The 26,720-nt window shown below is 31.2% G+C and overlaps 1 protein-coding gene and 1 pseudogene across 2 annotated transcripts; both read right to left on the bottom strand.

Moving 5' to 3' along the window:
- Positions 1-10,709: 10,709 nt before the first annotated feature.
- LOC133313304 (protein CHUP1, chloroplastic-like) lies at positions 10,710-16,862 on the bottom strand (annotated as a pseudogene).
- A 1,305-nt stretch (positions 16,863-18,167) lies between these two features.
- LOC133313284 (protein decapping 5-like) lies at positions 18,168-25,028 on the bottom strand. Of its 2 annotated transcripts, none has more exons than XM_061514630.1 (8): positions 24,745-25,028; positions 21,773-21,873; positions 21,184-21,255; positions 20,168-21,106; positions 19,595-19,666; positions 18,978-19,181; positions 18,762-18,872; positions 18,168-18,691 (listed from the first exon to the last, which is right to left on the bottom strand). In XM_061514630.1, exons 1-8 carry the CDS (start codon positions 24,890-24,892, stop codon positions 18,539-18,541), a joined length of 1,800 nt encoding a protein of 599 aa, XP_061370614.1. In that variant the 5' UTR covers positions 24,893-25,028; the 3' UTR covers positions 18,168-18,538. The 2 variants fall into 2 exon arrangements, with proteins under 2 accessions (XP_061370614.1, XP_061370615.1); XM_061514631.1 differs by having other exon boundaries at positions 20,168-21,100.
- Between the last annotated feature and the right edge of the window lie 1,692 nt (positions 25,029-26,720).

Here is a 26,720-nt window from a genome sequence, read left to right as displayed (position 1 = left end):
GGACGATTATATTTACTATTGTTTTAGTCTTACTACCTGATTGGTTATTGTTGGATCAATTTGAAATCAACGGTTGGAAATGAGAAAAATTAATTGACGTTGATTTCAAATTAATTCAACGACAATCAATCAAGTAGTAAGAGTAGTAAGACTAAAATGGTAATAATATAACATTCCCCTTATATTAATGCATCTACTATCTAGAAATGGCTAGCCATATCAAATAAATAATAATGGTAGCTTAGTTGGCACATGAAAGCTGAGTAGATGAGGGTGAGAGCATGAGTTTGATCCTTTCCAATATCATCTTTATAAGGGATTTAAAATTTTAATTTTCGACGCGCCACAAATAAAATTGCCTAAAAAAAAAATACATGTGGTTTATAATAAAAAAAAAATAAAAGAAATGGCCAGCCACTAGCTAGTTCTAAAAGGTTTTAAGGAAAAGAAAACTAGTGGTGTCTTTTCTAAAGTCTTTTAAATTTTTACAAATAAAAAGGGTTTGCCGACTACGGCCCAATTCGCGTATAGATTAATTAATGGGTTGATTTGCTTATTTATGAATTTTGTCTTTGTCAATATTACATTTTAAATTATCAGCTTGCAATTTTTCATGTTACATAAGAAATTTAAATTTTTTTACAGAAAAAAAGGGATGAGATTCACTTTAAAGAAAAAAATAAAAAATAAAAAAGTCTTTAAAAAAATAAAAAATAAAAAATAAAAAAATGATTAACACAGACATCAAAATGAAAATGATAGGAGAGAAGATTTCTCGTACAAAAAGTATAGACATTAACACTTGCATTGGATCCATGCCATTGTTAACCAAATAGATGTTGCATTTGATGGAGACAAAGTGGTTGATTGCAATTTTTACATGATAACTATACGGACAGAGAAAGAGACTGATCAGGAATCTGCAAAATGAAAGGCCACCTAATAAAAAAGCTTACTTAAACTTAAAAGTCCCACCATGTGCCCCAATCGTGCGGGATTCTCTATTACGAAATCAAACCTCTATATGTAAATTTCACAAACAGATTGAACATTCATTGTAAAATATGTTTTATATATACATATATGATATGTTATTATGTCATTAATTTTTTTAACTATAATATCAATCATTTTGAAAATTAACTTCTGCTTATTATTGTAGTAAAAAAGATAGGGAAAAGTTCAAAAACACTTATGTGGTATTGCTTTGAATCACTTACACTTCTATGCTTTTTTTAATCACTTAATTTTTTGTAATTTTTTTCATCAACACTCCTCCTTAATACTGTTAAAAAATTAACTCGATATACCTATTCTACCTTTCATAGAAGAAGAAAATAAAGTGATAAAAAAGAAAAGAAAAATAAGACCAAGTGTTATGAAAAATTAGAATTACAACACTTAATAAAAGACTAAAAGACAAAATAGAAAAAATGTATAGAAAAAGAAAAGGAAAAAAATGGAAAAGAATCACAGTTATGAATTTCTAATATATTTACTTTTATTTTTTTTCTATTTTTTTTTGTCTTTGGTCTATTTATTCTTTTTATTTAGATATATTTGTTCTTTTTTATATCTCTATTTTATTCTCTTTAATTTTTTTATGAAAATCTTTAATAGATGGGGTGACACAAGACTAAAAAAAATTGAGAAGAAAATCAGAATAAAATAGACTAAAAAATAAAAAAATTAGAAAAAAGACCAAACATATCTAAATAAAAAAATAAAATAGACCTATTCCCAAAAATAAAAAATAAAATAGACCAAGAACAAAAAAGCAAAAAGAAAAAAATATATTAAAAACTCATATCTGTGATTTCTTTTTATTTTATTTATTTTTTATTTTCTTTTTTATCTTCTATTTTTTTGTTTTCGTTATATATTTTTTTCATTTGGACTATTTTCTTTTTTTTAATTTTAGTCTTTTTTGTCACTGTTGTGATTTTCAATAAATTTGGTATTAATTTTTCTTCTATTTTTTTTTTTTTTATAAATCACAGGTATCCTCCACAAGAGTTAATCCTATTCAGGGCGGGTCCAGTATTATGGGGAGGATCGAACACATGCCTTCACCCACACTTGCTCAGCTCCCATGCGCCAACTGAGCTACCATCATTTGGTTTTTTTTTTTTCTATTTATTTTGTTCTTATTCTATTTTGTTTATATATATATATATATATTTTTTTTTTTGACACATTTGATTTTTTTCACTTTTTTTTCTTTTAGTCTTTTATTAAGTGTTCTAAATTTTCATAACATTTGGTTTTATATTTTTTTTGTAACTTTATTTTTTTCTTCTAAGAATGATAGAATAGATATATTTAGTTACTTTTTTAACAATGCTAAAAAGAGATATGAATGAAAAAAATCACAGAAAATTAATTGATTAAAAAAATGTAAAAGAATATAAATGATTCAAAGGAATATGACACGAGAGTTTCAAAACTTTTCGAAAAAAAAAAACTAAGTACAGAGAGTGTAAAGGATTGGGTGAGTCTCTCACCCATATCATGATGTTACTTTAAAAAGTCATTGTTGGAATATTAATGTCATTAATGAAACATTCAAGGTAGCACCTAAAGTCAATAGAGCATTCAAGGCCAACAATAGAACGTTTCTGCTATTATTAAGAGATTATTTTATTTTAAATTAATTATAATGAATAAAGAAAACAGGAAAAATAAGAAGTCAACTAAAAAAGTTTAGAAATAAATTAGCATCTTTAAAATAGTACAAAGTTTTGAGGAAGATGGAAAACATTCCACAAGTCTTAACGAAAACTTACCGTAATATTTATAGATAATTTACTAATCGAACAATAAGAATCTTTGGCACAAATCCAACCATAAACCATTCTTTAGCAGAAATTTGACAATAATGAAAAGAATTTGGCAATACTAATTAAATTAAAATAACACACAGTTAAAAAATAATGTACTGAGAGATAGTTTATATATGTATGCATGTAAAAATTTTAAAAAATGTAAATTTAAGAATTGTTAGCAAATAAATTTTTTATTTAGTTTATTAGAACTCATTTCCGTGTTTGGCCATTGAAGCGAAGAGGAGTTTCCTAATATGCAGAATCACAAATTTTTTATTGGTAAATTCAAAATTATTAACTATATATTAAAATGTTAAAAATTATTAGATATTGTGATTTATCTATTTTTATGTTTTATAAAATATATTTTTAATTTAATGAGTGGAGCCAAATTCTTGTTTTTATATTAGATTGAAATTATATTACTTTTTTTTCTTTATTTAGTTCAATATTTAACAATTAAATTAAACAAAATTGGTCATGCTAGTTCCAGAAGCTGATCATATCCTTATTTAATTTACCAACAATTTACCATATTTATAGAACATCAATTTAACCAGATATCTTATTTGTATGTTAAACGAAATATTTTAGATCATATTTTTTTAGCTTATTAAGAAAAAATTTTATATACTTCTGATTATCTTTTATTCTTATTAAAATATTTTTAACTTCTCAAGATTTTTTTCTATATATTTCCGTTAATACTTGATTTTTTTTTCTTATCAACATTTATTATTTAGTATTGTTTTCTTTTTTGATTTCATTATTTTATTTTAAAAAGTAATATAAAATTGTTTTGTATTTAATATTGATCAAAAAACTATTTTACTTCAAGGCAGTTTTTTAAGTAAACTCTTTTTTTAATAGTAAGTAAACTTCTCAAAACAATTTTATAATTATACGTTATCACTATTATTTGACTAATTTTTTCTTATCAACAATTACATTTGAATGTTGTTATCTTATTTAGCATCTCTATTAACTCCGTTATATTTTCTTCAAGAGTCAACATAATATATATTTTTTAATCTTCAGCATTTTATTTTATTTTTTCAATTCAACATGCATTCAATGTTATATACTCGTTTTATATACTCGTTTTTCAAGGCAATTTCATTATATAATATAAATATATTTATACATGTCAAAACCTGTCTATGTGTCTATCACATGGGAGTGAATATGAAATCACGTGAAACAATCGTTTCTAGAAAAATCAACAATTATCTTTTTTTTTTAGTCGGAGAAGGTTATATTTATAAACTCTTACAAATTACATTAAATGTGACCGGTCATACTTCTATCAAGAGTGTATGATCGGTCATACGTAGTGTAATTTGTAAAAAAATTTATAAACAGATCATTTCTTCTCTTATTTTATTATTTTCTTTATAACCGTTGACTTTTTTTAGACGGCTAGGATCGTCCAATCCCGCTTATAAATACCTTTAACCTTTCATTTCTTCCACCAAGCACTTGCATTTACCAATTTTTAATAGTTTTGTGACAATCATCTGACACATGCAGATGGACAATCTGAGTTGTTTGAGTAACCATATGGGCACATCAACAACAATTTTCATCCATGTCATCTGTGTTGTACCTTGTTTTGCAAAGCATGGTGACACGGTATCAAAACATACCCAAACTGCCCCTAACCAGAGTGTTATTTCCAAGTTATCCCCTTGCACCCCGAAAAAGATAATAAAGAAAATCGGCAAGGTAATTATTCCAAAAATGTGCATGAAAACAAAGAAGCAAGAGGAGTTAGAGTTACCACCTAATTATACCTCAAAGAAGATCACACTGAAATTCATCAAGGCAATCCCATATGTGTGCATGAAAATAAAGCATCAAGAGGAAGACAAGTGCTTGTGGAAGAAGACCATTTTGATGGGTGAGAAATGCCAACCACTGCAATTTCCAGGTGCCATTTTTTATGATAGTGAGGGTAATCAACTTTCTGAGCCACCAAGGTCACTAAGGACTAGTCCTTTCCATTAATTTCTCAACTGTTAGAGGTGAAATTGATATGTAGTTCAGTGTGTTCAACTAAAATTGTAACGCTCAATCATATATAATTATTATGGGTTCGTTTTTACGGAAGAAAATTTATCTGTCATTAATATATTTTTACGGGATATATATGCGAATCTTATATTAAAAAAAATTTAGGATCTACATGCGTATCTTGGTAAAAATATATCAGTGGCAAATAAAGTATTTCCGCCACCACAGTGACAAAAATATTTTTTCCTATAATTATACTATGAACTACAGTCTTGTGTCCAAAGTCATAAGGATCTTCATTAATGAAATAATTAATATGTTTATATCTCTCGCTGTGGTTACGATAAAGTTAAGAGTCTGGTGTTTGTCATTTTAAATGACATAAATTATGTCATTTTATATTTTAGGGGAGAGATAAACACAAAAAATAAAAATCATAAGAGAGAGAAAGTGAATAGTTTTTTTAATTTAAATTTTAAATAAATTTTAATTATTTTGTATCTATCTCTCTCTTAAAATGACATAACTTTGTGTCATTTAAAATGACAAACACTTTTGCCTAAAGTTAATGTTCTACAAAAATAAAATTGAAACCATTTTTTTATGTAATCTTCATGTTTTAAGCTTAGTATAAGAAAGTCCTATGTCTGAATATCAAATACATCTTCAAATAATTAAAGTAAATGAAACTGTTTTTGAAAGTTTGCGAGAAAAGTGGATCGAGAAAGACACAAGACACATATTAGTGGTAAATTAACGTATGTATATGGTTACAGTCGAAGGTTATCCATGGAAAAATAAATTAAATAAAAAAAAAGCATATAAAATTGTGCAGTTTGTTTAAAAAAATTAATAAGGTTTGAATGAGGTCTGACGCGATTAATTCAATGTTAACTTTTGTCAAAAATAATAAAAGGGTTAGGTTAAAATTAAGGGTTTAAAGTTTCTAAAGTTATTTTAAATAATTTTATTTAATGTTCATCAAAATACATATAAAAAGTATATGGGTTTACGTGGACTCATATAAAAAGAAGAGAGAAAAAAAGAAAATATAGGTCCAACACGTTTTTTTGTGTATATTTTGATGAACATTAAAAGTAACTTTAGAAATATTAAACCCTAAAATTAATACGAGAGAGATTATATTTATAATATCTTATAATCACTTTTATTATCGTTTGATCAAAATTAAATTAATTTCTTTTATTTGATATCATTTTATAACCATTGATTTAATTTTGATCAAATAATAATAAAAGAGGTTGTAAGGGAAAAAAAATGTTGTAAATTAACATCTCTCAAATAATATACATTAAAAAATAATACTTTCTTTGCTTTTAGAAAATTGATGTATTAATAACTTTTTTTAAGCTTGTTTTCGTGCCTGTTTGAGAAAAAAAGAATTAGCTTCTTTTCTTCTTATAGATGTTAAATGTATTTCGTCAATTGAATTTTTTTTATTTTTTCTAAATAAGATGTGAGAAAATTAATTAACAAGTAAACAGAATTTTGAATATTTAAATAAAATAATAATTTAGTAAATACAGTTTTATTTTACCATAATCAATGCCATTTAATAACTTGTTGTGTTACTGTACAAACATTGAATCAGAAATTAAAAGAATGGATGGGAGTAATTGCCTGCCCAAGAAAAAGTAAAAACGCATTGTTGACCAACAAAGAAAATGCCAAACACGAGCCTTGATTTCATCGTCATATGACCTAGAAACTTCTTTTATTTTTTAGTTTATTTTTAGTCGTGACCTCTGCAGTTACTTACTGAGGCTAACATTTACAGTTTTGGTGTAACGTATAAGGCATGATAGTATAAGCTTATACTATATGTTATGACATTTTCAGTTGTTTGGTGTGACCATCGTATAATATAAGCTTATACATCATAATCCCTTAATACATCAAAACGATGTATAACTTAATCCGGCCTAAGGGTGAGGGATAAGACCTGATAAGAGATTGATGTATTAACATCGTTGACCAATGTAATTCTCAAAAATTAATATATTATTTTAATATTAATTTATTAAATAAAAATTAAATTTTCAATATATTATTTTTTAAAATATTGAATATTTTTATTTTTATAAAAATTAATTTATATTTTGGACACACTGAACAATGAAATTTTATAAAAATTAATATCATATGATATTTTTTGAAGAATTATATAAATTCTTTATTAAAAGATATTTTTATTAAAAATATTTATTTTTATCATATATAGTAGTATACAGTACATTACCAAATACTATATAATATTATTTTATGTAATATATTATTTTATACAATACCGTGCCTAATGCTGGATAGTATTAAAACTCAATCAGATCTTATATAATTAGGCCTTATACTATCAGGTCTTATACTATCAGACCTTATCCTATACTATTCAAGGCAAACTATATACAGTGCATTGGAGCTACATATTTCGCAAGTATATTCTTTATGGATAAGGGTTATATTTATAAAAAATATTTTTACAAATTCTTATAAATTATATTATATATCATGAATAATACATATTAAAATTCATAGTATACAGTATAGTTTGCAAAAAAAATTTATAAATATAATATATGACATCAAATAATTTATATTAGATTTGAACACATCACATCCTCATATACTGTGGTAAAATTAATTTCAATTGCATTGTTTTAGTTTTAAGATTTATTCTATGAAAAATAATTCTTATAATTACTGAGATATTACAAAAAATTGAAATGACTTTGTTAACATAAAAAATTAATTTTTACTATTCTCTTCATATGTTTATATTTTTTTATAAATAATTATTATCTTAAATCATTTTTAGTTAAAAAAAGTATATATCAAATATAAGTTTCTTTCTGCAAAGAAAAATATGTATCTAAAAATAAAGAATAATTTATTTGATTTGACTGATAAATTCATTTCTATGTTTGAAACTCATTATAAAAACATGATCTAAATTGATTTGAAAATGATTTTTTACTTTTATAGATGAACCAAAATCATTTATTTATTTTATTGATTTACTCTATTTTTACTTACTAAGAATAATATGATTTCTATCTCAGAATTCTAGTAAGGAAAAATCATTAATTCAAATATTTTTTTTTTTGTAAATAATTAATTCAAATATTTAAAACATATATTCAATTGAATCTAATCAAATCCGATAAAATCAAAATCGATTCTTTCATACACACAAATTCTCTAAAAAAATGAAATAATTTCTATTTTATAACCTTCCTAATAAATTTTTTTATTTATAAATCAGTTTAATTCATCTCTAATTCTTTCTTTCCTTCTTTCTTTTTTCAAAGTTTTGATAATTCACCTTATATATTAATTAAAAGAGTATAATTTCGGTTAATTTTTTTAGTTTGCTTTCCTAATCCTTTCTTTTACAAATATTATATATATATAGAGAGAGAGGTATGATCCTTTGACACCAGAGTCAAATTTAAAGTTTGACACCTTATCTGAGAGCCATTAGATCAAAAAAGACTAATGGTATCAAATGCTTACAAATCAGAGTCGTTGATCTTTTTGATCTAACGGCTCTCAGACGAGGTGTCAAATTTTAAATTTGACACTGATTTCAAAGGATCCTACCTCATATATATATATATATATATATATATATATATATATTTATATTTATATTTTATTTAAATTTAAAATTACTTATGCAATACACAAATATTTGCTAATTGAAGTAGCGAGCTTTAAGCCTCGAGCATAACCCTCTAAAGATGATAGAAATTGGCTCAATATCGATAAATTATTAATGTTCCAAAGGAAATGAATCCTATCTCATGTATAAATTCTAATGATATGGTTATATCTGAATTTTGTTTATTTCTCTCATCATATATATTCATAAATATTGACAGGCTCCACTTATTTAATACTTATATAAAAAGTTATAAATAAAAAAAAATTAGATATGACTTAATCATATGGAATTAACACGTAAAAGGATTCATGTTTAAAGAGCCCCATCGGATTTTGACATCAAGGATTGGCCCACCAAAAAATCATAAAACAAAATAAAAAAACTAATAACTAATATTTTTATGAGACAATAAAGATTGAAATTATACGTACTATTATTTTTAAAATTAGATGTGGTAGTTCAGATGACGCATGAGAGCTAAGTAAGTAGGGATGAGAGTATTTGTTCGATCCTCCCTAATACCACCTACCTTTAATCCTGAACCCGTCCCGAATCAAACTAGTCACGAAATGATTAATCGATACGAATAATTTTTTTTTAAGAAATAGATATATTAAAAAGTAAACCAATTTAACAAAAACACTCAAGTCAAAAAAGTGAAAAATGAAAAAAAAAATTTTTGGCACAGATCGGTTTTTAGATTTAAATTTATAATAAATCTAATCAAAATTAGATTGAAATATTTTACTGAGAAAATTTCTATTATACCTCAAACCAAACTTAATTTTATTTTTTGGATTTGAATATATATTATAGAATTGACAAGTAATTTGAAAGGTATTAACATTTCACATTTATAATAAATGAAGTTGTTTTGGAATTTTAAAATAAAAAATAAACAGTATTTTAGTAAAATTTATTATACAAGAGGAAAGTAAAAATTTTAAAATAACCTTCACTTTTGTTCCCAAACCCAAAAATGATGTCGTTCTTGGAATGCAAGAGATAATTTTATCTCATGTCGGAGGAAAAATATTTTTTCCATATTTAGATTTTTATTTTAATATATTTCGATGAATTTTCTTAAATTTATATTTAGTGTATGTTTATGAAATAATAATTTAATTGGACATTCCTTAATTTATATACTTCTTCCTTATATTTAAAAATTATTATTATTTAATCTTTTATAATGTACTCTCAAATTTTACTTAGCAAAAATACTAAAAAACAATAATAAAATTAAGAGTAAATTACTTTTTGATCCTCAACAAATATCACGAGGTCCAATTTAATTCCTTAGAAAAAAAAGTCAGACTCATGATCCTTCTGAAATTCAAAATAGACTCATGTTAGCCCTTTCGAGGGATTAACATGGGTCTTCTTTGAATTTCAGAAGGACCACGATTTCAACTAGCTGGTTCTATTTGAATTTCAGAAGAACTATAAGTTGACTTTTTTTCCTAAGAGATTAAAACGAGCTCCGTGATTTTTGTTGAGGACCCAAAAAGTATTTTACTCTAAAATTAAAAGGAAATCATCAACGTTCTTTTTAATCATTGAATAAAGTCCATTTTGGGTCCCTAACAACAAACACAGTCACTACTTTCGTGCCTTACAAAAAAAATTCAAATTTTGGTCCCTTTACAATTCCAGTTCTTTGAAAATGTGGTTCCTCAGAAATTCAATGAAGACTTAATTTAGTCCCTATAAAAGAACTAATATGGATTTTATTTTTATTTTTTTGTAAGGCACGAAAGTGGGGCCATATTTTTTGTTAGGGACCAAAAGGGGACTTTAATCTTAATCATTTAAAATACAAATAATTCAAAACAAACTAAAAATTTTTAAACAACAATTATTTTGAAGCAAAAGAATAGTTGATTTCATGTGCAGAACTATTGTTAAAATAAAACATGCTATTAGGATCTGAGCTGTTAGTAGAAGCAGGATACCAGAGACTCATTCCTTTGACTTGGGTGTTAAATACTGTTCAGTTGAATCTCATTTCTTGCTCTTGGACTCCAAAGCTACAACTACAATATGACTCTTTCATCATGAAAATTGAATCAGAATAATGACATATATTATATATACAGCTGAGAAGGAAACATCTATCAGAGAAGCAAATACTAGTGTAAACAAAAATTTTAAAAACAAAAAAAAAATCTTTTGATGATCACTCTATGTTAGTATGTTTCTGTATTATTATCTTCACATGCTTGAACATGGATACGGCTCCTTAGTTCTTCAAAAGCTTTCATGCTCTCTGCATCAAAGCCTCCTGCAAACTGAAAAGAGTTCAACGTTACTATTTAATTTATCTCTGTATTTCAATCTACTCACATTACAGTTCAGCCAAGATAAATTGGTTTAAAGAAAAAGTCTCAGGTGTTCCTAGAACAAGAGAAATTTCTTAGTGTGTAGGGTGTACCATTGAATGTATACAATTTTACTTATAGCATTAAAAGTGTAGTTGAAATGATGATGCATATTAAATGTTACAGAACAAGAGATTTTTCAGGCTCAAAAGAAGTCATAGCTTTATGAGGTATAAAAAATGAGTAGGAACCTGCACAGTAAATTTTATTACACTTTAGCTAGCTGAGTTTATCTATGCAAAATCATTTTGCGCTTATGACTTCACCACTTAAAAGGAATGTAGAAGAGTGATATCATTTTTTTTTTCAGCATAAACACGCAACACAAGACCTAAAATTACCTGATGAACACGAAAAGCAAAACGCACGCCTTGCAGAATCAAAAACTCTCTCGTTGGTTCTTTCTCGGGTTCAGATAACATATCAAGTTCAGAAGCAACACGTTTCATATACTTCTTTGCCAGTTGCACAGAAGAAAGCTTGATCTGCAATGGAGAGTTACCAGTAATAACTACTAAGTGACCATTTGATAGCGTCAAGCAGAAGCAGGCATCAATGCAAGGTCATAACAGCAAACCAAGGCATGCACATGCACTATTAATTATTCAGAGTCCTATTAGTTAAATATATTTATCCATCCAATTCCTACACTGTTAACATATGCATGTCAGTTATAATACATGAACAGTAAGTAACATAAGCAAATTAACTACTATTGAAGGTATAACAGAATTTTATTTTCTAGGAAATATCGAAGAAAGGCTGAGGTGTTCTGAAGAGAAGTGAATCTATTTAGGGGAAGAGAACAAGGTAAAAGAGCATAAAAAAAACACAGGTGATGCAAAAATTCATAAAGAGAAAGTTTATGCTTCTTGAGGGAATGATCTAAATCATTGTGGGAAAGGGGGACCTGGGGATCAACTGGTCCAATTAATTGGAATATGTTATTAGTAATCGTAACCAAATACTATAAATTGCAAGCTCAACAAGTATAGAAAGAAAACACAATTTCAATGGACGAATATTTAGTGTGATATAGAACACAAAATGTTTCTGTAAGTTTAGAAGCGTACCTTGCCCACAACTCCTGAATCTAATAGCCAATTTCCCGGTACGCCAAACTCCCTGTACCGTGAAATTGCCATATCTCTTGTCCGTAACAGTGCATATATGCTTTGCTCTACTCTGAAAATAAAAACAGAACAAGATGGGATTTATAAATAAACTTCATGCTATACTTATAGAGAACTGCAAGGAACACATTGTTGGGTCAAGTCGGACCCTCAAGTCGATTGCAGAAGCGAAACAATAAAATGCAAGAGGAGAGAAATGAAGAAGAACATAGGAAATTTATTTAACGTGGAAAAACCTTATCCAATATAAAGAAGTAAAAACCTACAGGACACTAGTCCAGAATCAAACTTCCACTATAAGAATGATGGGTTACAACAGTCAAACTTCCCCAGTCTTTCATTAGAGGTACAATCAAACTTCACCTACTATGATGGTAATCTCAAACTTCCCAAAAGAAGTATCTTACTTCAAACTTCTCTCTAGATGTATTCAAAATTCTTTTTTCATGTAAGATACCTCTTTACACATACACCAAGAAACATCAAACTAAACGAGTATATGTCACGTTCTATGTTTGAGACTTGCAAAGTCTGAATCTACAGCTTTAACGTAGATATCAGAATATAATTTATATTCCTTTATCAGTAAGAAACATTCTAGATTGAGTTCTTAAGAAAATATCCACCAAGTATGATGGTAAGAAATATTCCTTCCCCAGTCTTTCATTAGAGGTACAATCAAACTTCACCTACTATGATGGTAATCTCAAACTTCCCAAAAGAAGTATCTTACTTCAAACTTCTCTCTAGATGTATTCAAAATTCTTTTTTCATGTAAGATACCTCTTTACACATACACCAAGAAACATCAAACTAAACGAGTATATGTCACGTTCTATGTTTGAGACTTGCAAAGTCTGAATCTACAGCTTTAACGTAGATATCAGAATATAATTTATATTCCTTTATCAGTAAGAAACATTCTAGATTGAGTTCTTAAGAAAATATCCACCAAGTAACAACCTTCTAAGCTAATAACATAAAAGGGATGCTTACTTTTCAAGCAATGAGTACATTTTCTGCAAAGCAGCTTCACATGAGTTTGGGATCATCACTGAAGGTGGAGACTAGCTTCTCCAATTTCATCAGATCCTGATATTCAAAAGCCGCCTCCCTTAGTGCATCTGCTTTCCCTTCAGGCCAATCAAAGTGCTTAATAACAGCTCGTTCATCAACCTTATATAAGCAATAAAATGAGATGAATTAAACGAAGTCATTGGATATAAAGTTGCAAAGGAGGAAATGAGCTTTCTTTTTTCTTTTTAATTTTATGAAAAGGTGAGAAAATGAGGTCAAAAAGTGCATGACCTAATCATGAATAAAAGGAATACATTTTTCTAGGGAAATAAAATAAAGAGGTTTTCTAGGGCTAATATTAAAACAGCACAAAGGTATCAACTTCCATGCTTTCTCACAAAATCTACAATTTGCATGAATTAGTTTTAGTTAGAAGCATGTTTTTTCTATGATGAGGAGCAACTACACTTAAAGGCTTACCAGGAAGGAAAGTTCCTCATCTAGCCAGTTCACAAAGGCCACTAGATCTTCAATCTTAGAGAAGGAGGCTGCTCGAACTTCAGTTGCCAAGGACATGACAAATTCACTTTGTGTTTCAATATCAGCTTTCACCTAGGTCCATTAGAATAAACATTCTAAAGTTTGTAATGATTAAAATGTGAAAATAACAAAGCAGAGGGAAGATTTTAACTTACATCTAAGAGGAATGATGATCTATTCTCAATTTCGCCAATAATGTTGCTCCTGGCATCGGATGCATTAGTTGCTGAAGAAATTAATGATGAAGTATCCTTCTTTGCGTCCCGTTTCATTAATGTTTGATAAAATTCAACTAGCTCAGGAGCCCGGTGAACTTTGTCCCCGACCACTGCTCCTCTTGGTAGGCTTCTTGGGGGAGGGGGAGGGGAAGGTGGTCCGCCTAATGGTGGTGGTGGGGGAGGAGAAGGAGGCATAGATGGAGCATATGGTACTCCCTTGGAAGGATTTGAATTTGTGCTAACAGGAGCACCATCAGAAGGTTTAGGAGGTGGCCGAGGAACCCTAGTAGGCCTTTTCTCAATGTGGGGAAGCTTCATCTTGCTAATGGTTTGATAATCAATATTCTTACAATTGTCAGATTGATCATTTGGACTACCAGAAACATATGCCTTCTCCTTTATTTGAGTTAGTTTTGGTGGCAAAGATATTGGTCTCTCTCTTTCAGCCTTGATCATATTCAAATTTGAATTGTCACCAAACTTCTGTGCTCTTGCTTCCTCAGCCTTTTCCTCAATTTGTTTCTCCCTTGCTAAGGCTAGTTTATGACGGTCTTTATATGCAGGATATTTTTCATCCATAGCCCCGCCAACTGACTTAGACATCAATTGGAATGAAGCTTCAACAGAAATTAAGGAGTCACTGGATGAAACTTTTCTTATGTTAGGAAGAATTAGATTTTCAGGAGAATCGGTAGGTTCCTGATCCTTCTGCCCAAAGACAGTGATGGCTACAGTTTCACCAGCATTCCTTAGCATCAAGGATTCCAGTGTATCCCTAGGTCTATTGCTCATACTCGTCCTGCTAGGAGAGCCTCCTGAAAGAGATCTGGCTGGTGATGAAAGAGCAATTGCATCATCTTTGCTTTTACCCCATTTCTTCAACTTTTGGATTAAGCTAGTTTTCTTACTAAGATTACTATATTTGCTAGTAGCGCTATCAATAGAAGCATTATCAAAATCTTCACTGCCTGGAGAAGAGGGATGGGAGAAGTTGCTATCAAGATCTGTGTCACCTTGCCCACGTTCTGATCCAGCATATTCTAACATTAGCTGCTTAGCCTTCTCTTGTGATTTTGGGCTGAGACTCTTGTTTAGATCACAGGCTGATAATTTTCCTGGTGGTGCATGATAATTCCTGACCTCATATCTTAAGCATGCATTGACCCAACGAAGGTATACAAGCTCTTCAACTTCACTGAACCTATTCATTTGGAGTCCTTCCACTTGCTTTAGCAGGTCTTCGTTTACATGCCTCAGGCTACTGACTTCCTCTTTTGCCTTGGCAACCATTTCATTCTGCAGCTCAAAGAAAGCATATCAAAATTAAATTACATTCATTACGTGTATAAGATACACAAAATATATATTAATTTATCACTGCCATGAAAGAAGTATACAACCCTTATCAACATTTTATTCAAATGAATTTCCAATTAATTGAATAAATTAATATATTTATATAGATCTTTAAAAGAATTCGCTTCTATATTGTCATATCCCCCTTAATCAATAAACATACCATATATCAACATAGTCCAAGGCACTGCAGAAAGAAAAAGACATGGGTGTTTACTAAAAAGAAAGAAAAACAGCTTGTTTTGTATTTATATAAACACCATTTAGGTTTAATGCTTAATTTGGCATTGCATTCTTGATATACACTGAGGTTGTTCAGTTATCATTTCTCAGTTACTGAGAATGTAAGTAATGAGTTCACTGACAAAATCAAAAAGTAGGACTCAGTAATGTTAAAAATTGTTTTAAAAATTTCCAATTTAGGTGCTTGAAAACTTCAAAGCATACACCGGTTAAATTATGAGCAATTCTTAAATATTGGTTTCATGAATCTGTCCATCTCATTGAAGGAAAGATGTCTATTGTAGGACTCTAACCTCTTTCATATTGGAGAGTTCCGTAATTCTAGATTCAGCAGCACTGAGTTTAACAGTTAGTTCTCGCTTCTCATGTTGAAGTTCTTTGTTTTTTCTCTTAAGCTCTACAACTTCAATCTCTAAGACATTCAGAGTTCTCAATTTATTTTCAATTTCAGCATCTTTGTTGACAGCCTCTTCTTCTTTAGCTTGTAGACCACAAACTTGTTGTTTAAGCAACAACAACTGGCCTTTTGTCTGGTTAGCCTCAAGCTGTATCAGCCTCTGCAGCTCCTTGATCTTGCTTCTGGCCATCTCAAGTTCTCCCTTGGCTGAAGCTACATGTGTGAGCTCTTCTTCAAGCTTCTTCCTCTCTGCCTGCAAGGAATTAATGGTCAAATTAAGCATATCTATTTCTGCAGTCTTAATTTTCAACTGCCTTTGTAGCTCCACAATGTCTGACTCCTGCTCCTTCAAACCATAGTACTCAAGCAATTCGCCTTCAAGTTTCACTTCCCTCTCCTCCAATTCCTTCACCAGATTCCGCAACCATTCTAATTCACTGGCATTGTTTGCCATTTCATTTTCATAAACTCTGTCTTTCTTGGCCTCATCAATCTTGTCAGCAAGTAATGGAAACTCAATGTCCCCAGATAGAAGGCTTTCAAATTCTGAAAGAATATCATCTTCAAAATCATTAGCTTGATTGATTATGCTGCTAATTAACTTAACCTCCTCTTCTTGGTCTTCTTCTTCCCCCTGCAACAGTGTCAAATCATATTTCAAAGGTAAAGGAAAGTTCCCATTAGTAAAATTTGGTAACTTCAGCTTAATATACTTACATCCTTCTCTTTGAGACCATTACCAGAACAAATGACCTGTTCCTGTTCTGTACCTTGATCTTGATGTTTTCTAAACCTTGCTTCACAATGTTCTGAGACTCAATGAGAATGAAGTTTAACAAATAGGGTCAAAGTTATTCTATAGGATTAGCCATCAACATGAAGCAAGTGGAAATTTTTTTGTATATTGAGAAGTGAAATGATAAAAAGAAAATGTCAAAAAAAGAAGAAAAGAAGGTGAATTAGCACTATTACCTGATTTTGAGCCATTCACATTAAGCTTCTTAACTGTAAAGGCTGCGATTGAAGCAGCTACCAGGAGTCCTAACCTGACTATCATGAAGGTATAGGCGATGATATCAATGTCCTAACCATGCCCATTTCCTGAACCACCCTCCACAACTGACTGCTCAAACCATTAGAGCTTTTGGAAATGAAACCACAGTGACCCACAATCCACAACTGGGGCAGAAGAAAGCAAAAGAGAGACCCACGCACAAAGCTAAGCAAAACCCAGATTTGGAAACTTCATTTACAAGCAGATTCCAATAATGCTCTCAGTCTCAGACACAAAAGTTTCATGCTAAGATGCTAAGTGACAAATCTTTGCCCAAAGAGATTATTGACAAAAGTTCTCAAATGGTTGGTGGGTCTAATATGTTACCTACATTTGGTCACATGAATGATTTGAAGTTAAACCAACCAAAGGAACAAGTTTGAATTGAAAAGGAACATTCCCCAGGGCCCAGTGGTTTTTTTGTTCCTTCTTTCCTTGTTTTAAGTTTAATCCTACTTTAGTGGTGAGTTGGAAAAGGAAAAAAGATTGGAACTTGATGTAGCCGTTTTTGCCCGTTGCCTATTCCTCCTCCTAATTTAACATTGGGGTTATTTATCCACATGATTCAACCAATCTTTTGATTATTTCCATCTATATTCTTGACTTGGTTTTGGTGATACTTCTCTTATTTCAGGAATTTTTAATAATTTCTCTACTTTTTTTTCTTTTTTTTTTTAAATATTTAGAGATTTGATATTGATAATTTTTCAATATTAAATTTTCCATTGCATTTATTTTCATCTAACATTAGTTCAACTACTAACAATAATACAACCATGCAAGATACCAAACTACGAGTGACACCGCAGAATTCTTGTATTAACTTGATAACGAGACAATCGTATAACCAGTATTTTTAAGAACAGGCAAGGTTATCAGTATTTTTAAGAGTAATTGTAAACCAGTATTAAAAACACAACATCCGTTATATTAGTCTCTGAACAATAAAAATTATGTCTAAAGTCTTTTAATGTGCATTTCTTTGATTAAATTATTTCTTACCATCCTTAATTAATGTAGTAACTAATTTGATCTGTAAAATATACATTCAAATATCTTAAATGTAATTTTCTTGTTAAGGGAAGTGAACTAATTTAAATATTTACTATATTTTTTAATTATATATTCATGATCTTTATTAATTATTTTTAATCGCGCATTAATAAAAATAATTTCTTAATCAAAACAACATTATTATTATTTTTTGTTTAAATTCACTAATGAATAATTTAGTAAATCAAAAGGCAATAATAGAGAAATTATTCACAAACATGCTTTAAATGCATCAATTTAGAAAGACCAGCTTCCATATAAAAACTGTAACTCGCATTTACAATGCAAACAATACGAGAGAAAACACGTCTCTGAAATGCACAACTTGCTGATTGCTTCCATGCATAAACAATATACAGCAAGAAACTAGTCAAAATAAACTTCTGACTTATACGAACTAAAAACAAAATGGTGCTGAAAAATCTTTCCACCAAACCAGGTTCCTTTGGGTAATAAGGCAACATGACAAGAAAAACTGTCCTACTTATTCTGTGACCAAACAGTAATAAAGAAAACACAATATTGAAGCATAGATAGACTCAAGAAACACTGCTTTAGTGGGTGGCTTCACTTGGCTTTTGTTCCCCACCACCACAACTTCAACCAAACACCATCACTGCAGCCATCTAAGAAGGACGACTGGACATGCCACGTCCCCCCCTTCCTCTTCCTGCATAGCCATAACCCCTTCCATAATAACCACCACGAGATCGTCCACCACGCCATGGACCACGGCCCCCCCAGCCACCGCGGTGGTGCCTCGTAAAATCACCAAATGTCTGCATCACAAATCAGCAAATGAATTGAAAATTATAACCAAATATGAGGTCAAACCAAGATGGACATTACCTCGGTGTCAATCTTAATTTGCTCAGAATATCTAATCCTTCCATTTTGCGAATCATGATCAAGCGCGTTGCAAGAGAGTGAGTCAAAGAAATCATCCTTATTATAAACAGGCTGTGGAAACCATGAAAAAAGAATTATTATACATTGTGACAACAGAAGTACATTAACATAATAACTGACTGCATCCAGTTACACACAAGAACGTGAAAACATTACCGTAACATCCAACTTTGATGCATCACCATTGTCTTCTTCATCTTGAATGTCATCTTCATCACCGGCATTCTCTTCCCCATCTTTCTCTTTTGAATGAGACTTACTGCTTTTACCTAGATGACCCCATACTTCATCCTTTTTGAACTTCTCATTCATTGCCATGAAATCAAAGTCTTCAGTGAATCTTTGAACTGGGCGCAAACCCTGCAAAGCATTAAATCAAAATTTCAATCTTACAATTATTTATGTAAAAAAAATGTCAAATTAGTGAGAGAAAATACATCTGCCAGATATATTTAACTAATCTACATTGCTTAACCACCACTTAGGTGAAAAAAAACACCACACATCTGACCTCATAAAGACCACACACAAAACAAGAAATACTTATGAGCAATTTCATTCTTTTAACACAATGTTAAGTAAAAGAATCCATAAATTCTAAAAAAGTAACATCCCTAGCCCCCCCCCCCCCCCCCCCCAAAAAAAAAAAAAAAATACTCCTGACTTTAACTTAAAAAATTCCAAAATCTTAGAACAAGTTCTCAGGTTCTGTACATATAAGGAGCTAAGAGTTCCTTGCTTCATCTTAAATGAAATAATAAACAGAGCATTACCCCAGTTCCTCTTCCTCTTCCACGTCCCCTGTAACCATAGCCATGATGAGTTTGGATAGAAGCTCCACCAGGCTGAAGAAAGTCCTCAATCAAAAGAAAGATGATAAAAAGATAATTTAATATGATAAATATCCATACTTGCAGTCTTTGTATGAATGGTCTAGGGCTAAATTTACTTAATCAATGTAAGAACAGAAACAAATAGGAGGCTCATCAATCATCATATTCCTGTATGGCAGTTTGCCAATTAAACTACAGACTAACCAGGCCAAATCCTACTTTAAAATCTCTCAAAGGAACAAACAGGCTTTCTAAAATATAGAGCACAACTTCCACAAATTCCTCATATGTTCAAGGTGTAGATTACGGGATGAGCAGTGGCAAGTATGCACCTGCCTATAGTAGCTCAGTGAAAGTTTAATCTAATAGTCGCAGATGATGAGAAGATAATCCAGTCTATTTACAAGAGCATTGCGTCCACTCGGCTAATTATATACACACATACAAGCACATGTAAAACGAAAATCTGCTCGTCTGTGCATGCATAAAAAAGAGAGAGCAAGAAAAGAGTACCCTGTGATTGGGCCGTGTAGTTACTGGCAATGGCAGTATTGGTGGCTGAGTTTCAGCAGAAACTGGCACAGATGGCTCTGGAGGCAATGATGACGATACTCGAACCACTTCAACATCCTTATGAGGTGTTTGTGAAGGCTGAGATGAAGATATTACAGTTGGTCCAGACTGCAATAATTGACCAGGGGTTACCAGAGAAGGGGCTTGTGTTCCTGTACGGATAGAATTTGATGATCCAACCATTGCAGAAGTCAGCTGGGATACAGTTTGGTATGGCAAGATTGAACCTGAAATTGCGTTAGGTTTGTTGACCAGTGGCGCTACAGCACTAGCATCTGGACCACCATTGGAAAAAGGAGAAAGTGATGGTAAGTTAGCAGCTAGCGTGACTGCTGGAAGCGAAACAGTTGGTGCCTTGTTTGGAACTAATGCTTGCAGATTTTCAGGCACTATTGCAGCAGAAGGTGCTGGAGGTAAAGTTGATGGAAGATTTGAGGGAGGTATAGAAGTAGATGTTAGACTAGGGGAAGTAGTACCCATGGGGAGTAAAGCTGAAGGGAATTCTGGCAAATTTGAAGGTCCAGTTGGTAAAGAGGGACCAAAATTAGGGAAATGTACTGGCTGCTGCATAGACGAAGGCATCGATAAGCCAGGTGGTGGTCGAAGCAAAGATTGCTGGTGTAAATGAGGAAGACCATTTGGAGCACTATAATATCCTTGCCAATACATTGGCAAGGCAAGCCCACCACCATTTGCATTTGGGGTAGGTGAAGATGCTCCCCATGACCCTATGTTCCCTCCAGGTTGATACAAAGGCAAGGGCTCTTGAAAATTTGATCCAGGGTGTCCAAGCTGTGCGCTGTGAGAACTAAGATCAGCCAAAGACCCACTTCCAGCGGGTAAACTTGTAGATGTGGTGACTGAGCGAGGATACTGAGACTACAAGGTAATGCCACAAATTAGGATGTGATTAATATAACTTGATGCATTATGCATTCAAAAAGTCACTCATCAACCTGAATAATAGCTGGATCATTGTTTATTGGTGGAGTAGGCTGGACAGGTGGAGAAGATTTAACCTGTAAATCCTGCAGAAAGAATTATAAAAGATGTTTCAGCTGCTCCGATTCATATAGATGGCACATAAATCACTAAAAGCCCTCATGCAGTAACATTTAAATACAGCAGGTGTCATGTAATAACAATATCCATATAAAAGGGCATCCAAAAATCAGGACCGACTTCCTTTTCCCTACTTCCATATCTAATGATACTAAATGTGATTTGCAAGCAAGTACTAGAAACAGTATTCCATATTTAAAAAGATTGGAGGCAAGGATTAATGCCAGAAAATAGCATAAATAACACAGTATTGCAATGCTTCAAGGACCAAGTAGTCCCACTCTCTCCCACCCCCCCCCCCCAAAAAAAAAAAAAAACACCACAAATACACCCAAGGAAAAAAAAAACACCAAAAATACACCCAAGGAAAAAAAAAAAGAAAAAAAAGAAATTTCATCTCATTCCTTCCAAGGAAAATTCAACAAAATAGGCACAAGTACAGTAGCTATTTTGAAAAGGTGCTATATGTTCCAAATATAATACCTTGATGTCAGTCCCACGGAACAGTATATACTCATAGACCTTGTCACCTGGTAGAATTTGAGGACCATCCTTTTTCCTTCCTTCAGTTCCAAAAGATCGCACTGCCCCACAACCACAAAAACAAAAGTACAACTTCAACATGTCAGCTTGTGACAGTAAACAATATACACAGAAGTTGCTTGACAGCATGTAATTATGATAACTAAATAACAAAATTCAAATATAAAATAATCCACATTGTTAGAATAAGATCTAGCACATCATGCAAATTTGAAAGCTAATGGCCAGAAATTTTGATCCAACAAGCGAACAACTTAAAAAATAATATAAAGAATCATTTCAACCTAAAAGCTTAAGCTGTTAGGTGAACACATTAATGATTTTCACATTTTATATTATACTTTTCTAACATGTCCCCTCACATAAGGTTGACCACTACACGCCGCTATCTGCGATTGATAACCATAATTTAATAAGTAAATTCTAGTTTTATTTTTTGGGGGAAAAAAAAAGTCTTGGCACCACAATGTGGTTTTCTGCCTTGTGACTGGAGGTGTTCTTAAAATGGATTGGTCTAATTTTGAGACATAAGTCATCCAAATCAAACCAATCTGTTAGATTTTAATCATAGTTATCAATGAGGATGGTGGTGCGTAACAGCCAAGCCCAAAAACACTATAGTGATATAAGGGTAGCAGTGTAGCCGCTACAATGAAGTTGAGAGAAAATAGAGGCTGAGGTAATTTCTGGTGGAGCCTTTTTGGAAAATCACAAAATAGAGGAGACAAAAAAGGAAGTGGGGCGAGAGAAAATAGAGGCAATAAGCCATTGTTAGTCGAGCGAGAAATGGGTCGAAGGAGAGAGCGGACTTACATTAGATAGAAAGTGGCAAGAGTCAAAAGTCAATTGAGAGAAAGAGACAGGAGGCATAGGGTTCGAAACTTCGAAGGCAACCTTATCTAGGGAAGAAGAAAAAAAAGGACGCATGGGACACCAATTACACAAGGGTTTGCCAAATATGGGATCTGACACATTCACAAGGGTCGAGATTTCTGGTGATTAGGACCGCGATTGCGGCTGCTACAACAAATTATAGTGTTGCATCGTAGGAATAGTAGTTGGGAACGCTACCCTCATATGTAGCACAATCGTGAGCAATTAATAACTGATTTTGGTTGAAAAACCAAACCAATCTCAATTAATTTGGTTTTGTCCATTCGACTTTTTGCTAAGCCATTTTTCCTTTGAAAAAAAAAATCACTTTTTTTATGGCCTATCAACAAATATTCTAATAGAAACATCATCAAATAGAAATAAAAAATAATTTGACCTAAAGATTTCTATCGAAAGAACAAAAATTTAATATCTAATCATCTAAAAATGAGTTCGGTTTGGTTATTGGTTTTCATTTACACTGAACCCGTCAAATTTCGTAAAAGGAAAACAGAACAAAATGATTCATTCTATTAGGTTTGGATCGGTTTGATTCGTTTATAAACAACCCTACTTGTGACCTGATTGCCACGTGTTCTAATCATGAAAACAGCCTCTCCATTCACGGGGATAAGGCTGCATACATCTAACTCTCCCCTGACCCCACAATGGTGAGTGACTTGTGCACAGGGCCACCCTTTTAGTAAAATTCTATAAAAACTCTTTCCTTTTGTGTATAAGTAATATATGTATGCCACTTTTTTATAGAAATAGGTGTGACACTTATTATTATTTCCCAGTGGTTAACCATACAATAGAGGAAAAACAATCTGTATCATTTCCATTCTTTAATGAATATTGAAATCCTTTCCATTAAATCATTATGTTCCCTTCACAAAAAAGAACTGTAGTTCAAATTTTTGGATGATCACTGCAATTCTTTTGGACGAAGGGAACACGACAAAAAATTATAAATGATAGGGTGTCACAGCACACAAGGAGCCCACTGTTGTGGGAGTTTAGGAAGGATCGGTTGTACACGTCTTTACCCCATGACTGGAATTTGAAAGACCGTTAACAAGACTAAACCCATGACTAATAGGTCATAAAGCAGCAACCTTAATGTCACGCCAAGGTTCACCCCCAAAAGAGCCAGATAAGCAATCACCAAACAATCACAGAGACAGAGGGACAAATGTGGAGAGAAAAAATAACGAAATCAGAAACCAAAACCCTAATTAACAACCAGTGAGAATGACACACAACAATGAAAGAATCACAATTCAGAAACCCAAAACCCAGACAGGTTATCAAATAGCTTTTAAAGCACTATAAACACACTGATGGGCAGCAGATAACATGCTTTTAGATTCAAATTCAATTTCAAGGCTGCACATATGCTAAAACATAAAACCTCAGCGCTACTGAATTTTTTTTGAAACATTTACATCTTTTTTCAACAGGAGACTCCAAAACAATCAGATGTTCAGCGCAGTTTCTTCCCTGTATTTAACAACCCAAGAACCAAACCCAAAGCTCACCATCAGTGTCCATCACCATCCTTCCAGATAGTCACATAAGCAATCACCAAAAATCAAAGAAAGAGGGACAAATGGAGAGAGAACAAATAACAAAATCATAACTGTTTGTCAGTGAAAATCACATGCAACAACGAAAGAAGTACAATTCAGAAACCTACAACCCAGAAAGTTTATCACAAAGCTTCCAAACCACTAAAAAAACACAATGATCGGAATCAGATATCATTATATCAAGCTTTCAGATTCAAACAAGAATTCAATCCAAATATAAGCAACCCCAGCGCCACTCAAAAATAATCAACACCCGTTTCAACATATCAACACAAGACCCCAAAAACAACAAGAAATTCAGACCAATTTCTTTCCCCACGGGAGAAAAAAAATTACAATAATAATAAAAAAAATAGATTAAATTATTTATCAACTTCGTCTCAAAGATCTGAGAAAGATAGAACGAAATTCAGTTAAAAAGAAAAAGAAACCCATTGAAGAGAATACCGTTTCTGAGGCCAATACTGGATTCGTCGGTGTTGATGTTGTAGAGAACACCCTCATATCTGATCTCACTCTTTGATGTCAAGCTGATCAAGCAGCCAATGTAGGAATCGGCCGCAGAACTCGAACGAGAAGCACTGTCCGAAGCCATAACCTGCGAAGAATCGAAACCATACACTGTGTGTGTTGTGTGTGTGTGTGAGACAAAAAACGCACGCACACGCCTTAGGGTTCAAACGTTGTTGGTGTTATGTGAGTGAGAAAGAAAAGGATAAAGCGTCAGAGTGAGCGAGTAAGCGAGTGTGACAAGAAACATCTATCTGTCATATATATATATATAACTCCTGCCACCACTTTTTTTTTTTTTTTTTTTTTTATTTTTATTTTGGATTGAAGGTTCATTATGATTTATTTGGGGAATTCAAAAAAGGAGAACAAGTGATAAGGGTCCACCTCAGAAACCTTGGACTTGTTGGTCTTTTTGAGAAGAAATTGAGGAGAAAATGTGATCCTGTGCATCCACTTTTAGTAAACCATTAATGGAAAACAAGTGTCTTGGTCTTTGGCTGGGGCTGGTGGGGCTAATAAAATTTTAGTAATATATATTTCTTCATTAAAATTAAAAATAAATGAATTAATGTGCCATTTAATGTAAAGTCTAAGAGGAATAAATATAATTACATGAGTCCTACTTTTTATGTTATAACAAGTGTAGCTGAAATTACAGAAATATTGAAAATTCATCCATTTGAAAATTGTATTGTAGGGTTTGTGGTTTTTTTTTTTGTAACAAGGGTTGTTGTTTTCTTTAGGGTATATAAAAACTGGGTTTGATAAACAATTGTTGTGTATTGAATATTTAATATTTTTCATTAAATATTTTTATATGTTTGAAAGAAAAATTATTTTATTTTTTATTTTTTAAGTAGTGCATTAATGGCATTTGTTAGAAAATTACAAAAATAAAATATTATATATATTAAACATTTTTAAAATATTATTTTATTATTTTCTTTTTTAAGTAATTAGAAAATTTAATAAATGCATTAAATGTTTCTTGATGGCTTTAGTGTTGGGAATAGTAACGGGAGCTCAAAACTCTTCGCAAGGGACACCTTAAATAGAGTAAATAACAAATCATAATAAGATGATGACATCACATCTCAACCTAAAACCCCTTAAAGTTAAGGTGTGCATGACAATCATTCGATTTCCTGACAATGTTTTTAAAATAAACAATTCTTTTATATTTCTGTGTCTGGTAACAATTTTTGAGAAAAGAAAATGTGCTTAATAGGAATAAATTTTTATTCTATTATTTATTATATTCATATTTGTGTTAACTCTTTTAAATTAAATAATTATCCCACTTATCATAATTTTATTTATTGATATGAGATTATTTAAATATTTTCTTTTAAAAAAATAAAATTAATAAGTTATTTATATTATATGGTGTCAACTCTTGTAGAAAACAGATCATATTCGTGTCGATAATTTGAACACAAATAATTATCTGTATTATGTTTGTGTCGATAGTATTCGTGTTCATATTAAATTTGTATCAACCCAAACACAACATGCACCAACCCGTATTGTCACTCCTAAGTAATTAAAATAATAAGTGATTTTATTTAAAAAAATGCACACATTGATTATTTACTACAATTTTTTTTTTATAAACATTTACTACCATCCAACACCTCATTTTTGTAAATCAGCTATGAAAACTGTATTTTAAAAATTATCATTTTTCTTAAAATAATTATTGTAGAAATGATACATAATAAAATTGGGCTTTTTGACCTTCTTGCCCTTCATTAAATAATTAATAATTATTTTGCCCCTTATCTAGAACTATCTACCAATCTGCCCCTCTTTAATCGATTAAGTTGAAGATTTAATCAATTAAATGATCAAAATAGACAAAAATAATTGACTTGAAGATTTAATCGATTAAATCTTCAACTTAATTGATT

Source organism: Gastrolobium bilobum, unplaced genomic scaffold (genome assembly GCF_033153095.1).
Source record: "Gastrolobium bilobum isolate Gb01-03AN ecotype WA unplaced genomic scaffold, APGP_CSIRO_Gbil_v1 utg8451, whole genome shotgun sequence".
Classification (NCBI taxonomy): domain Eukaryota; kingdom Viridiplantae; phylum Streptophyta; class Magnoliopsida; order Fabales; family Fabaceae; genus Gastrolobium; species Gastrolobium bilobum.
Note: the sequence above shows the minus strand (reverse complement) of the source record. Positions and strands in the feature narration are given on the sequence as shown.

Bases quoted from the DNA above. Each gene is read 5' to 3' on its own strand.
- LOC133313284 (XM_061514630.1), bottom strand. From the start codon at position 24,892: ATGGCTTCGGACAGTGCTTCTCGTTCGAGTTCTGCGGCCGATTCCTAC. The intron at 21,256-21,772 runs GTATTATATTTG...TTCTTTCTGCAG, and splicing joins TCCGTGGGACTGACATCAAG to GATTTACAGGTTAAATCTTC. The intron at 18,873-18,977 runs GTAATGTTTTCA...TGGTTTCCACAG, and splicing joins CATCAAAGTTGGATGTTACG to CCTGTTTATAATAAGGATGA.